This window comes from Anolis carolinensis, chromosome 1 (assembly GCF_035594765.1).
Source record: "Anolis carolinensis isolate JA03-04 chromosome 1, rAnoCar3.1.pri, whole genome shotgun sequence".
In the NCBI taxonomy this organism is placed as follows: domain Eukaryota; kingdom Metazoa; phylum Chordata; class Lepidosauria; order Squamata; family Dactyloidae; genus Anolis; species Anolis carolinensis.
Window position 1 is genome coordinate 51,175,883 of NC_085841.1, and position 14,679 is coordinate 51,190,561.

Consider the following 14,679-nt stretch of genomic DNA (forward strand, 5'->3'; position numbering starts at 1 on the left):
ATATTTTCAACAATCCTAAAAATTTATTTACATTTTTAGAAACAATGAAATGAAAAATATGAAATGTTAAGTCTTGTCTCTTCGTTATAAATAAATGTTAGATGTGGTCTGTGAACAAATATAATTCAATTTTCCCTAAAATACATTTCCTGTATTTACATAGGCCTGAGCTAATATTAGGAATAAGTCAAATATTATAAAACAAATTGTTGAAACCATCCAACAACTGTTGATAGTTTTCTTTGCACTGCACATGGAAAAGATATTTCACCTCAAAAACATTATGCACGTCTGCTCCAAATACACGCTAGTATACACCTGAATCCATCCATTTGAGGCATAAGGTTAAGAAATGAATTAAAGTTGTGAGTTCTTGATTATTAGTCAATAGCATAGGTATGTCTTGATTGTTCACACTTGTGCCCTGAAGCCAGGAAAAAGGATTTCAATCCATAAACTAGTCAAGAAAGCTGTAAAAATAAATTATATAGAGAAAAGTTGTGTACCTTCTTTTATGTAGACTTCTTTAATGTATGTACTTTTTATCTTAAATAACAAAGTATAGTCAGGATTTTATAGCTGGGAGAGCACTGTTCAAATCACTGTCACGCAAGGATTATACTGTCAGCAGCCAGGTACTGTTTTTAACTGAAGATAATTGCTCCCAAAGTTCTGGCAAGTGGGTTTATCAAAAATTGATAATACATAATATGCATGTGTTGTTCATTAACATAGAATATGATTAATGGGATGTGGATTGTTTCTCAATATTTAGAAAGGAGTACTACAGTATACGCATTCATAAAAGGTGCATACGTAAAGCCTTTCAATAATTTTACTAACAGGGTTGATCTTATAGGACAATAATACAGGAAAATTGTTACGTCAGACAGCTCAATTAAGATTGTGATTGAACATTGATAACTTGACTACTCTCTAATATATGACTTTAACCTTAAAATAAATGCTCTGTTTGGCCTAAGAAAATTAATACGACAACTTTGATAATTTCTGAAGTTCAGCATAAATCCTGGTACTGGGTTTGACAGAAAAATAGGTTAAAAAGCAAATCAAGGTGTTATAAAACCAAGTAGTTTTGGAGAAGCAATGTTTATTCCTTTGTAAGACATTGTTCTGGATCATGATGTTAATTTAATAATTTCTCTCTTATTACCACTACTGTAATGTAAAAAGTTACCTTTTGAAGAGATTCAAAATTAGCATTGTAGGATAGTTTTCCTACAGCACATATACAGTTGATTCAGACATTTACATCATCCAATTATTCCACTCTCCGTCAGTTCCTTAACAATTAAATATCATAAACTGTAAACATAAAACATTTTTAAAATCAGAATTTATAACTCAGCAGCCAAATTGAGAGTATTCAAGGCTCCACGTTAAATGCCATGTCTTGATTACCAGACTGAACAATCAGGACCAATTCAGAAATACAGTACATCTATAGAATCTGCTATGCTGAATTCAAGAAACCGACTTTGAACTATTACCAGTAACTATAATTCTACTTCAGTTTATCTTATCGTATAGTCCTAGTGCTTTTGGCACAGGTAACAAACTCTTACAGTTCTGCAGTTTCAAAGTATAAATACACAATGTTCGTATCTCTGTTCAATAAAAATCTGACAAATCTTAAACCTAAACTCTGTTATAAATCTTTAATGTAAGTAAAACTGCTTAAATATGATACACAGATATACGTAGATTACCACCAAACTCATCCCAGTCAGATAGGACACAATCTGTTTTTTTCCATCAAGCGACTTTTCATCAGTCTTCATGGTGAGCAAGACATTTTTCCTGCCCACTTCCAAATAAAGCTGTTCACACTCCAGTATACAAGGACAAAAAATAAATGTACAATAGAAAGATGGGATAGATCAAGAGGGGCTTCTTAGTTTTAAATTCTTCTCCGACTAATAAGGAAGCAGCACTGTACGCAGCCCAAAAGACTCCAAAAAGCTGACAAAGAAAAAAGGGTAAAAATGTTAATACACAGAGGCCCCCTCAAACTCCCAACAAGGCATGAATGAGATCTAGAACAAATCGGTAAGACTGCAGCTTCTGTACAGCCACTTGAAATCAAGACAGTGGAACTAAACAGCAATGTTTTCAAAACTGCCAAGTTGGACATACCAAAAGGTGTTTTTTTTGTCTTTGGTTAATGAAATGAAAGACCCATTACGTAATAATCTCATATGAATGCTTCTGCCAATTTTCCAGCCAATAAAAACTACATTAGAAAACAAAGTTGAAATCACTTTCACACAACCAATTATTACATAAAGGTTGCAGCTGTTATTTGGCTTTCTACATCAGCCAAAAAATTGAAGGTTGTAATGGTGCCCAGAAAACATGTAATTTTAAAAATTATATTTTTAACTTTTGTGCCACAAACTTTATAGATGTCAGTTTCCAAATATTCTCACAACATTTAATTGGATCATTTATATATATATATTACTATAAACTATATTTGAAACTAGCTGTGACTTATGGGAATCATTTGTTGACCAGGTGGAATAGCAGTGAATAGCCTTGCAGCCTCAAAACCTGGCCGTTTTCTTATGCAAATCCTTGTTTGATGAGCTGGAATACAATGGAATAGAATTGCTGTTTGGAAGGCTGGGTACTTGCGTTCTAGGGGAATGGTGTTTTGGCCAACTTGAATTGCACTGAATAGCCTTGCTGCTTCAAAGCCTGGCCGCTTTCTATATAGGGGCATCCTTCCTTGGCCAAGTTGAATGGGACGGAATAGCCTCGTGGCTTCAAAGCCTGGGAGTTTTCTATCTAGGGGAAATCTTGGTTAGCCAGGTTGAACAGCAATTAATAGTCTCGGTGCGGCAAGTATGAATGCTGCAATTAGCCACCTTGATTAACATTCAATGGCCTTGCAGCTTCAAAGCCTGGCTGCTTCCTGCCCGGGCAAATCCTTTGTTGGGAGGTGTTAGCTGGCTGTGGTTATTTCCTTTCCGGAAACTTCCCTGTTTTCAGAGTGTTGTTCTTTATTTACTGTCCTGGTTTTAGACATTATATTGTTCTGTATTATTATACCACAGTAATTATATATGATATTTATAATCTTATATTATCTGCTTAGAACTGGATTATATGAGGCCCCTTCTACACAGCTGTATAAAATCCACACTGAACTGGATTTATATGGCAATGTGGACTCAAGATAATCCAGTTCAAATCAGACACTGTGGATTATCCCGCCTTGGCATTCTGGGTAATATAGCTGTGTGGAAGGGCCTTGAGTCTACACTGCCATATAATCCAGTTCAATTCAGATAATCTGTATTTTATAGGCGGTGTGCTGAGTGAACATGGCCTGGGCACCATTTCTGGCTGAGTGGGTTGCTAGTTGATGAAGTGGACGGAGCCTACCCTTCTAACTGGCAGCAAGGGGAAAAAACAGTTCTTTCTCGTCCTCTAATTTGAGCTTAATTTGCCTCCAACAGACAAAAAGAAAGAACAAACAGAAATATTGTATATTCACAACCTTTAGGAAATAATATCCCCTGGTGGTGCAGCATGTTAAAGCACTGAGCTGCTGAACTTGTGGACTGAGAGGTGCGCTGCATGTTGCTGCCTAGAGAAACAGCTGTTTCTCTAGTCAGCAATGTGCAGGCAGCTTCTCTGGGCACTCACCAAGAGGGGCAAGACGCAGCCGGTGCAGACCGGACGCTGGGCCCAATGGGAAAAGTCTGTGCCAGCAGCATCTCGCCCCTCTTAGAGGGTGCCCAGAGAGACCCACTGCACATTGCTGTCTAGAAAAACAGCTGTGGATCTGGGTGGAGACAGACTGCATTGGATAATACAGAACGTTGGATGAGCGAAGGTTGGATAAGCGAGACTCTACTGTATCTCTGAAGCAGGTTTGGAATAGGATGACTCAACCTCTCCTTCTTATCTCCTGTCTTTGAAGACCTAATAGCACATAGGCCATAGATTATTTGGATTCAGCTATGGCTGAGGGTTTTTCTAATAGTAAATTATTTAGTATGTTATAGCTGTGCTCTGCCACATGTTGCTGTGGCTTATGGGAATCATTTGTTGACCAGGTGGAATAGCAGTGCATTGCCTTGCAGCCTTAAAGCCTGCCCCGCATTGCCTTGCAATCTTAAAGCCTGGCCGTTTTTTTCTTATGCGAATCCTTGTTTGGTGAGCTGGAATACAATGGAATAGGCTTGCTGCTTGGAAAGCTGGGTACTTGCGTTCTGGGGGAATGGTTTTTTGGCCAATTTGAATTGCACTGAATCGCCTCGCTGCTTCAAAGCCTGGCCGCTTTCTGTATAGGGGCATCCTTCCTTGGGCAGGTTAAATGGGATGGGGTAGCCTTGTGGCTTCAAAACCTGAGGCCAGGTTGAATAGCAATAAATAGTCTCAGTGCAGCAATGTGGCAATTAGTCACTTTGATTAGCATTTAATGGTCTTGCAGCCAGAATGCCAAGGCAGGATAGTCCACAGTATCTGAACTGTATTATCTTGAGTCCACACTGTTATATAGGTGTATGGTAGGGCCTTGAGTCTACGCTGCCATATAATCCAGTTCAAATCAGATAATTTGTATTTTATAAATTATACGTGTGTATTTTATAAATTATATGTGTGGAAGAGGCCTGAGTGAAGAAGCCCTCAGCTCCATTGTGGCTGAGTGGGTTGCTAGGAGATGAAGTGGGCAGGGCATACCCTTCTAACTGGCAGCTAGGGGAAAAAACTGTTTTTCCTGGTCCTCTAATTTGGACTTTATTTTTCTAGGTTTTTTTGTTTTGTTTGAAAGACATATTTTGGATGACTATGTCTTTTGTGGCCAAATTTGTTGTCATGTGATTCAGTGGTTTTCTTGTTTACTCCACAGTAAAACAAATGAGTCCCCCCGGGGAGAAAGGCGGGGTAAAAATGATGTAAATAAATACATTTTTATATACTGTATATAGATTGGGAATCCTAGCTAGCATTTTACTATGAACAAACAAAGTAAAACATTTCTTCAAAATAATTTGTACCCAGAATAAATTTAAAATTTAACACAAACAAGATAAAGCTTTGTCTTATATTCTCAGACAAAGCTTGACTTGCTTGACTTGTAAGGTCAGCTTTTTCATGTACCTAGGAGACAATTTCAAATTCCTGAGACCAAACATTATGACTACGGTACAATTGCCCAATCCAGATGCTCACCCCTTGGCTTATTTTAATATCTGCATCCAAGTTTATCCATAAACTGCTGTTTGAGACCAATAAAGTGAGATTCAAAGCCACAATTTGGAGATGATTTGCAAATCAGTGTTTCAGAGACACAAATGACAAACCAGCTTGGCCACTGCTGTACACCACAGAAACAGGAATTAGTGTATGAAATTAGGGAAGCAAAACCGGGAAAGCAGACCAAACCTGATTTACCTGTTCTGTGTCTGGAAGTATAGACTTATAGCCAATGCAACACTGAACAGCATGAGAATTTTCAGCTCATCACAAACTGCCAACAAACCAGATTGAGATTTTTGTAGTCACCTGTTATGGGTTTGTGGGACATTCAGGAGGCCTAGAGAGGTGATTGCCTCCTATCCTAAACTTACACTGGATTGTGTTTTTGTAAAAGTGGAGATGAACTATAGTGTGGGCTACTATAGTTACCACAAATATTGGTTCCTACTATGTCTAAACCAAGCAAATCTGTCTTTGTGAAAACCAGCATGGTGTGATGGTTAAGCATTGGATTATGATTCTAGAACTAGCACGGGCAAATTTCGATCCTCCAGGTGTTTTTGACTTCCTACAGGCTATGGACGCCCATGCCTGCTCTAGAAGGACAGATTTCAAATCCCTACTCAGTCACAGAAACTTACTGGATGACCTTGGGCAAGTCACAATCTCTCAACTACAAATGAAGGCAAAAACAAACCCACTCTGAAGAAGTTTCACCAGGATAGGTTCACCTTAGAGTTGCTATAAGTGAAAAATGACTTGAAGACACACAACAACAACATTTTGTATACCTTATGCATCACAAGCACTAGAATTCAAACCTGTGATTGTGTTATCATCAGAATAATCCATTAAATATGTATGGGTGATCTTGTATTTCTATCAGCCTTTCTAAAAAGTTGAGAAACTGCCAATGGGGTATGAGTCCACTGAGACAAGGTATTATAAATATCAGGATACTCTGGGAATAGCATTATTTCTAGACATACACAAAAATATTTTAAGATGTTAAGATAGCAAGTTTCTCAAAATCAACCCAAACAACTGAGCGAGCATCTCCATGAAAATGTGGGGTTGTGGAGTTGAATGTCTATATAGAAGGAATGGGTAGCCAGAATTCTTTTTCCTTTCTCTTTTTTATACTGAAACCTCAATTCACATCAAAAGTCTGCTATAAATATAAAATCAATTTCAAAAATAGTAAGTGGGAACTGCCATTCAAGACACACAATTCCAAAGAAAATAGAAGTCACTTCTTAGTTCTTCGGGTCTTTGCCTTTTTTCTTGATAGCATTATTTTTATCCTGATATTTATGAAAATACTAAACAACAACAGATGCATGCCGTGTAAAAACACAGAGGTATACTTCCAGTCTTGTTTACTGTAGGAAATCAAGTCAATTCCTTCAGTGAAAGAATCATGTTCTAAGATCAAATAATCATGCTGCTACCACCACCATTCCAACTACAAGTGGAAGAATTGGTATGAATGGGAAAAATGGGCTAAATCTCAGAGAAATGAAATGATATAGAGATTGAGCATCCCTTATCTAGAATTCCAAAATCCAAAATCATCCCATATGAGAGGCTGAAATAATGACACCTTTGTTTTCTGTTATTCAATGAAAACAAACTTTGTCTCACACACAAATTATTTTTAAAAACTATACAGTATATAAAATTAAGGTCAGGATATGTATATAAGGTCTATATGGAACTCTCTCCCCCGGGCTGTGGTGGAGGCTCCTTCCTTGGAGGCTTTTAAGCAGAGGCTGGATGGCCATCTGTCGGGGGTGCTTTGAATGCGATTTCCTGCTTCTTGGCAGGGGGTTGGACTGGATGGCCCATGAGGTCTCTTCCAACTCTACTATTCTATGATTCTATGATTCTATGACACATACATGAATTTCATATTTGGACTTGGGTTCCATCTCCAAGATGTATATGCAAGTACAGTAGAGTCTCACTTATCCAACATAAACGGGCCGGCAGAACGTTGGATAAGCAAATATGTTGGATAATAAGGAGGCATTAAGGAAAAGCCTATCAAACATCAAATTAGGTTATGATTTTACAAATTAAGCACCAAAACATCATGTTATACAACAAATTTGACAGAAAAAGTAGTTCAATACACAGTAATGTTATGTTGTAATTACTGTATTTACGAATTTAGCACCAAAATATCACGATATATTGAAAACATTGACTACAAAAATGACTTGGATAATCCAGAACGTTGGATAAGCAAGTGTTGGATAAGTGAGACTCTACTGTATTCCAAAATCTGAAACACCAAACACTTCTGGTCCACGGATTTCAATTTGTATTTTAAAAGATGGAGCACATTCCTCTCACCAAAAATATTGTACTTACTTTTATTAGCGTAGAAACAACTTCAAATGATCCAACCACCAGAAGCACAGGTGCTATTACAATAAGAGGGAGTAAAGAATATCCAATCACTCCAAGAACCTGGCCGTAAGCTACCTGAAAATTTGGGGGGAAATTACAGACATCATTTTCAATAACTCATACTATTTAACAAAAGCAACAAAAAACACAAAAATAACTGCTGAAAATGTACATTGATGGAAACAAATTTAAGATAATTCAAATTAGGCTTTTAAAAAGGAAGCTAACTTTCCAAAGATTCCTACCTCTCCTCCAAGAACTCTGGCCAGTAGGAAGATTGTCAAGGATCCAAATATCCAAATAGTTATAATCCACGATACAACCTTAATAAATTTTAGAACATAACGGCTATTAATATCTGTTTATGAAGAACTACTAATTTTGACATACTAAGGGATACACTTCAGCTAATTCTGTAAGCTGTTAACTTTTAAAATCAAATGTCAAGACTGAATCTAATCATGTTATGTTGTGTATGTAACTATGGGGAAAACTCCTGAGCATCTGCAAACTTCCAGCTTCGTGAACATAAAATATATGTGAATACACATCCAAAGCCAAAAACTTTCGAAGTATCTCTAAATAGCAGAAGAGAGACTCTCACTGAAAGCTCCTTCGCAAACTTAGTTTAAGAGAAGGGATCTTCTAAAAATTGTAGTTAGTTAAAAACAGGCAATGAAAAGATCGTTCAGGAACTAAAGGGGGGAAAAGGCATTTCCCAAAGACTGTGTTATGATGAAGGGCTACTTAATTTGTTATCAAATGATCTGGACTTGTAGATAAGAAAAACAATGATAAAATGGCATGGACTGGAGTCATATGAGAAATATAACATTAAATTTTAAAAGTTAAAAACTGAATTTGATTAAATCAGATTTTATATAATACATTTGTGTGTGTATATATATGTATACATAATCCAATTTAATTTGTGTGTGTGTGTGTGTGTGTGTGTCTTTCAAAATCTAGAGAAAAAAACTATACCTGGAACCAGGGGGGAGAAACACTCTCTTTGGATGATATCACATTGGCATTTTAAATTGGAGATGCCAGCTTTGCCATTGCCCAACTTGCTCCTGCAGAAATCTGGGAGATGTAGTTTAGGGAGGGGGCGTTGGAATTCTCAGCCAGATATCCTCAGTTTCTTTAAACTACATTTTCCAAAATCGTGCAGGAGCAAATGGGCAATTAGCAAAGCAAGCCCCTCCACTTTAGAATGCTAATGTGATATCGTCCCTCAATTTATGTATGGAGGCGTGTACAGAATTAAGGTATACCCTATTCAACTGGTAATCATTGCAAGACTATTCATAGCTACCTTGTTAAAATAGAGCTCTTTACCCACCTTGAACTGTCCATATAACGAAATCATTGAGAAGAACAGGACAACTGCTAGAGGACCCCAAAAGTCAGGATTATCTCTTACTACTTGTCTATTAAATCCAAGGGAAGGCATTGGCATCAAGACACACCGAATTTTGTAGTATATGTCCTTCAGATCAATGTCTAACTCCTCCCTAAGGTACAAAAATAGGATGTTCACAATATACCCCTAAAATTGTTTTAACACCAGAAGAAAGGACAAAGTATATATATAACTTTCAGGTGTATTTGTCTTCAGGTTACACTGCCTGGCTCACACTGACACTAAATCATATTTTATCACTATGGACAAACTTCCAGCAGACTAGAGATGGGAAGGCCTGGAAAAAAACCCAGACCCCGCCCCCCCCCCCCCCCCGCCCCAAATCAGGATTAATATTTCTGCTGAGACAGTGTAGTCCTAAATAATCTTTTTTTTTAGTACTGGATTCAAACCAGAGATCTTAGTTTAAAATAAATGTTAGTAAATTTCTTTTTTAAAGCCAATTTCAAACCCAGGGTTCACAAAATGGTTCATGTTAGTTCAAATCAAACATTCCTTTTTCAATATGTATTCCTGCTTTAAATATTATAACTAACATACATTCTCTCAAAGGGCAACTCAGCTTTCATTTTAGTGCCTCTCCTTAGCCATAATTAGAGGTGAAGGAAAGGCAGCATCCAACCCTGACACCTTGGTCAAGATCATCCCAGATCATCCATGTGGAACTAAATTATAGTTTGGTGAAAGCTATTCTGAAATGAATAACAATATTAGAAAGAAGAAATCAACAGGTTTCTTGAGAACCTCAACTGCTGCCAAACAAGCACTATTACTCTTCAATGTACACAAAACCACTAGCAACAAGGCAAACCCCACCTTATCCTGACAGATAGATCAGCCCCAAGTCAAATGTGGCAAGAACCTATTGGATCCTTGCTCAGCTGTCTGTCATCAGAAGAGAATAGTAGGAAACCTAGGAAAACAAGGCACAACCAAGTAACCCACAATCATGGCACTATGCAGAACAGAGCTGCTCAAGAAAGCTGTTCAAAGAAGCTAAATGTAAATATATCTGCTCTAAGCAGATTATAAAAACAAACATTCTATTATTTACTACCTCAGCAGATGTTGAATTCCAGCTCTTGTCAGCCTCAATCAGCATGGATAAAGGGGAGATGAGTTTTGTAGTCCAAAGGATATGTGAAGTGACAGGTTCCTTATTACTGTATATGCATGTATGTGACTAAGTTTCTGTGGGATCACTACTTGTGTAAGTGTGTGTTAAGAGAAAAACACCTGGTCAATTACAACTCATGATTGAGTAATTGGAACAATCAGGGCTAACAGGCTTGAGCCACTCCCAGAATGGGGTATATCTGGGAATGTTTGTAATGTCTTTTGGGGGACTTACTGAATGCTTGCTGAGAGCCTACTATGAAGTTGCATGAATTTAATGCAAGAGACTATGTGAGTTTTTGTTGCTGGAAGTTTTATTATAATTTTTGACTCTGCTACTTAAGAGTAAATTTTGATTTTCTCTTCCATTTTCGTGGCTTGTTTTGCTCATTGTGGATAAAACAAAGGACTGGATAAGTCTGGACAGGACTGCACGCAGTTTGTTTTTTCTACAAACCCGTAACATTCCTCATCTCTAAACTAATTTTATCTTTTTTTTTAAACAAATGAATGTATTCATTTATCACAATTAAATATTGCTTTCATGGAAAATCTGAGATTAATTTATTCTAATGTAATTATAATACTTGAATTCAATATTTCTACATGCTATAACAAAATGTGTTATCCTTAATTCAAACCTCTCTATCGTATGTATGTGTGTTTAAGGTGTGCATGTAGATGGTGTATATTTAAAAAACCATTCTAAATGGACACAGAAGTTCCATCAGTTTCCTATGTTCAAATATCAGTCATTAGAACATAGTTTAATTTGTATTTTAATTAACACCATTTATCCTGATTGTTCATCATTGATACAGTACCCTCCTGTGAAAAAGAGAGAATGAAAGTAAGAATTTCTGTTAATGCTTACTTACAAGAGAGGTTTATTATCTTCAGGGTCATCATCTTCTACTTCCAAAAGCCAGCCATATCCTCTCTGTCTCAGGAATGTAGTTGCTGTAGATTCTTTACCAAATTCCCCACTTCCTCCTCCAAGATTGAGCTTCACATCTGGAGATGCTATTGAACCACTCAGATCTTGATGGGAAAAGGACACATTCATGTGAAGCCAGCAAAAAACATTGTTCTGCTATTCTGGAATATAAGGTTGTACAAAGCTGCAGTACATCAACTCTTTATCAAAACCATAAAGAGGGTGATATAAGGATTGTAACATTTTGTCTCCCTCACATATGTGAAATGACATATTAAGGATGACTTGCAATAAACATGCAGTCCAACAAAAACGTTTTTAAAAGCGAATCTATTAGGAATGGTCCTAAACCCAAACCCAGATCACTCCTGTTACAAATCAAGGATGGCAACAAAAGTTGATGTACCTCAATTTTACAGAAGTACATACATGACATCCATGGTCAATAAGTGGGGGAGAGGCTTAGGCCCCATCTACACAGCCATATAAAATCCAGATTAGTGTAGACTCATATAACCCAGTTCAAAGCAGGTAATCTGGATTTTATATGTCTGTGTAAATGGGGCCTTAGTCACTGTTAGGGAAAACTAGACTGGGCCTGACACTTCCATTATCAATAGCCATGGAAACATACTAATGATATACTGCAGTTATCCTCTCTATAGACCATACTGTCACTGTCTAGACTCCATACCGCTACAAATCTATAAATCCATGCAACACAAAATAAAATTTAGTTTTAAAATAGTACTTTTAAAACAAATTGCCATAACCATTCCAGTTCAAAAAATCAAATTGATAAACAGCATAGTAAATGGGATCAAAGGTATGCATCACAATGCTTTAGACCAGTGGTTCCCAACCTTTGGTCCTCCAGGTGTTTTGGACTTCAGCTCCCATAATTCCTAACATCTGGTAAAGTGGCTGGAATTTCTGAGAGCTAGAAGTTCAAAACAACTGGAGGTCTAAAGGTTGGGGGCCACTCCTTTAGACTTTTTAAAATAGAGTAGTTCTTGACAATACAAGAGTCATCCACCACCATCTAATAAATGGTTATGAATGCTAGATTATAGCTAATTCATGCAACTTATTTTCACCCAATCATTACTTCCTTTACTACCTCAGACCTCAGTCACATTAACTAGATGCACCAATCAAATTTCCCAAGTGAAATGTTGGTATTATGCTGGCTAATAGGAGCAGTAGTTCGAAGTACTAGGTTTAGAATTTTTCCACTCATGTAATGAACACTTGTATACATGAGCTAACAATCTGTCATCAACCTATCCAGCTGGTGTGCCATATCCACTCTCTCCCATCATGCTTTTTGTTGACTCGTTTGCCCATCCTTCATGTATCATAGAACTTTCATAAGCTGTTGAAACAAGACAATGTGGTGTTATATGGTTGAGGAATCATGACCGCACCTAGATCCCAAATCATTTATGCATCACTGACCCCTTCCACACAACTGTATAAAATCCTCAATGAACTGGATTATATGGCAGTATGGACTCAGATAATCCAATTCAAAGCAGATATTGTGGATTATCTGACTTGATATTCTGGGTTATATGGCTGTGTGGGAGGGCCCTCTGTGGAAGAAAGTAAAACTCAAAACAGGCAACAGAAGATGCGTACATAGATCTCAAAACTGTACTGAAGTTTTCTCCTCCACTCAATGTAAACTTTTTAAAAATGTGTTGTCCTTCTTCTTGATGCCAGAAAGGATGCATTTACAACACTGTAGAATTAATGCCATCTGACACCACTTTAATTGCCATGGCCAAACAATACAGAACAGGCCTGCACAACCCGTGGCCCCCCTAGGTGTTTGGCACTCAGACTCCCAGAAGCCCTAGCTGGCTTCTCCAATAATCGGGAATTCTGGAAGCTGAAATTCAAAACATCTGGAGGGCCTGCTATCGAATCATGGTAGTTGTAGTTTTGCAACGTCTTTAGTTTTCTTTGCCAAAGAGTGTTGGTGCCTCACCAAACTAATGTTTCGAGGACTGTGTAAGCATTGAACCATGGCAGTTCAAGTGGTGTCAAACTGCATTCCCAAGACAGTATAGATGCTCCCAAAGAGCTGTATGGAAACTCTCTCAGGGTCCTTCCACACAGCCATATAACCCAGAATATCATTGCAGACAATCCCACAATATCTCTTTGAATTGGGTTATCTGATTCCACACTGCCGGATATCCCATTTCAAATCAGATGATGTTATTCAGCTGTGTGGAAAGGGTCCCTGAATATCAAGACAGAAAATCCGAAAATATCTGGTTTGAACTAGGTTATCTGAGGGCACTTCCACATAGCCCTATATCCCAGAATATCAAGGCAGAAAATTCCACATTATCCGAGTGTGGACTCATAACCCAGTTCCAAGCAAATATTGTGGGATTTTCTGCCTTGATATTCTGGAATATACGGCTGTGTGGAAGGCGCTGAGTTAACACTGCCATATATCCCAGTTCAAAGCAGATGCGGGATGCTATCCAGCTGTGGGGAAGGGGGCCCATAATATCAAGGCAGAAAGTCCCACAATATCTGCTTTGAACTGGGTTATCTGAGTCCACACTGCTATATATTCCAGTTCAAAGCAGATAATGTGGGGCTTTATTCAGCTGTATAGAAGGGGCCTCATCCTCCTTATTTAAAGTACACATTGAGCACCCCTTGTCCAAGATTCCAAATTACTCCACATTGTCCATCTGGGCGGCTGAGACTGTGATCCTGATGTTTTCCGATGGCTCAACACACTTTGTTTCATCTATAAAAATATTAAAAATATTGTATACAATTAGCTTTGAGCTTGGTATCTTAGTGCTTAGGCTCGAGTCCAACCTCTCAGGCAACTCATGGTGTATTTATATGAGGAGGAAGCTGTTCCGAAATCAAGGGGAAATATCCAAAAGTGCTCCTGGTTCCATGCATTTCGGATAAAAGCAGCATTCCTTGGCGGGACAAACATCCGTCTCGAGCCGGCCTCGTCAACAGGCAAGTGCGGGTGCCACGCAGGACAGTCTTGGAGGCGGAGCGTTGATACTGGATCCTGTTTCCACAGTCTGGAATGGGGGGGTGGGGGTGGGTTAAGTCCCGCTGTAACTAGGAGCCAGGCATGGGCAAACTTCGGCTCTCCGGGTGTTTCGGACTTCAACTCCCTATCGGCTGTTAGGAATGGCGGGAGTTGAAGTTCGAAACACCCGGAGGGCCGAAGTTTGCCCATGCCTGGTGTAGGCTCGCCCCGGCCTTACCTGCGGCTTCGGCTGAAGAGACGAAAGTGAAGTCCCCGTTGCCCGGGGCGTAGAGCGGGGGAGGCGGCGGCGGCTGGGGACCGGGAGGCTGCATGGTGGCCCTGCCCGCGTGAGCCCTCCGAGGGCCCCTCAGGCGCGACCCGAAGAGGCGGAACAGGCCGCTTCCGCCTCCTTCTTCCTCGGTGACAGGCAACGCCACAACAAGAGAGCTCGCCCTTCCTATTGGGCCTCTCTAAAACCCTCCTTGATTGGCTGGCAAAGCAAGCTTCCCCTCGTCCCCGCCCACCGCG

The 14,679-nt window shown here is 38.8% G+C and overlaps 1 protein-coding gene across 1 annotated transcript; it reads right to left on the bottom strand.

Moving 5' to 3' along the window:
- Position 1: 1 nt before the first annotated feature.
- On the bottom strand, positions 2–14,606 carry yipf4 (Yip1 domain family member 4). Its single transcript, XM_062974318.1, has 6 exons — positions 14,390–14,606; positions 11,071–11,233; positions 8,996–9,167; positions 7,896–7,973; positions 7,612–7,725; positions 2–1,983 (listed from the first exon to the last, which is right to left on the bottom strand). Exons 1-6 carry the CDS (start codon positions 14,481–14,483, stop codon positions 1,846–1,848), a joined length of 759 nt encoding a protein of 252 aa, XP_062830388.1. The 5' UTR covers positions 14,484–14,606; the 3' UTR covers positions 2–1,845.
- Positions 14,607–14,679: the final 73 nt, after the last annotated feature.

Excerpts from the sequence above, each read along its gene's own strand:
- yipf4 (XM_062974318.1), bottom strand. The coding sequence starts at position 14,483 with ATGCAGCCTCCCGGTCCCCAGCCGCCGCCGCCTCCCCCGCTCTACGCC. Across the intron at positions 11,234-14,389 it reads CTCTTCAGCCGAAGCCGCAG|ATCTGAGTGGTTCAATAGCA; the intron begins GTAAGGCCGGGG and ends TTTCCCATCAAG. Across the intron at positions 1,984-7,611 it reads TTGTTTCTACGCTAATAAAA|CTTTTTGGAGTCTTTTGGGC; the intron begins GTAAGTACAATA and ends TTTCTTTGTCAG.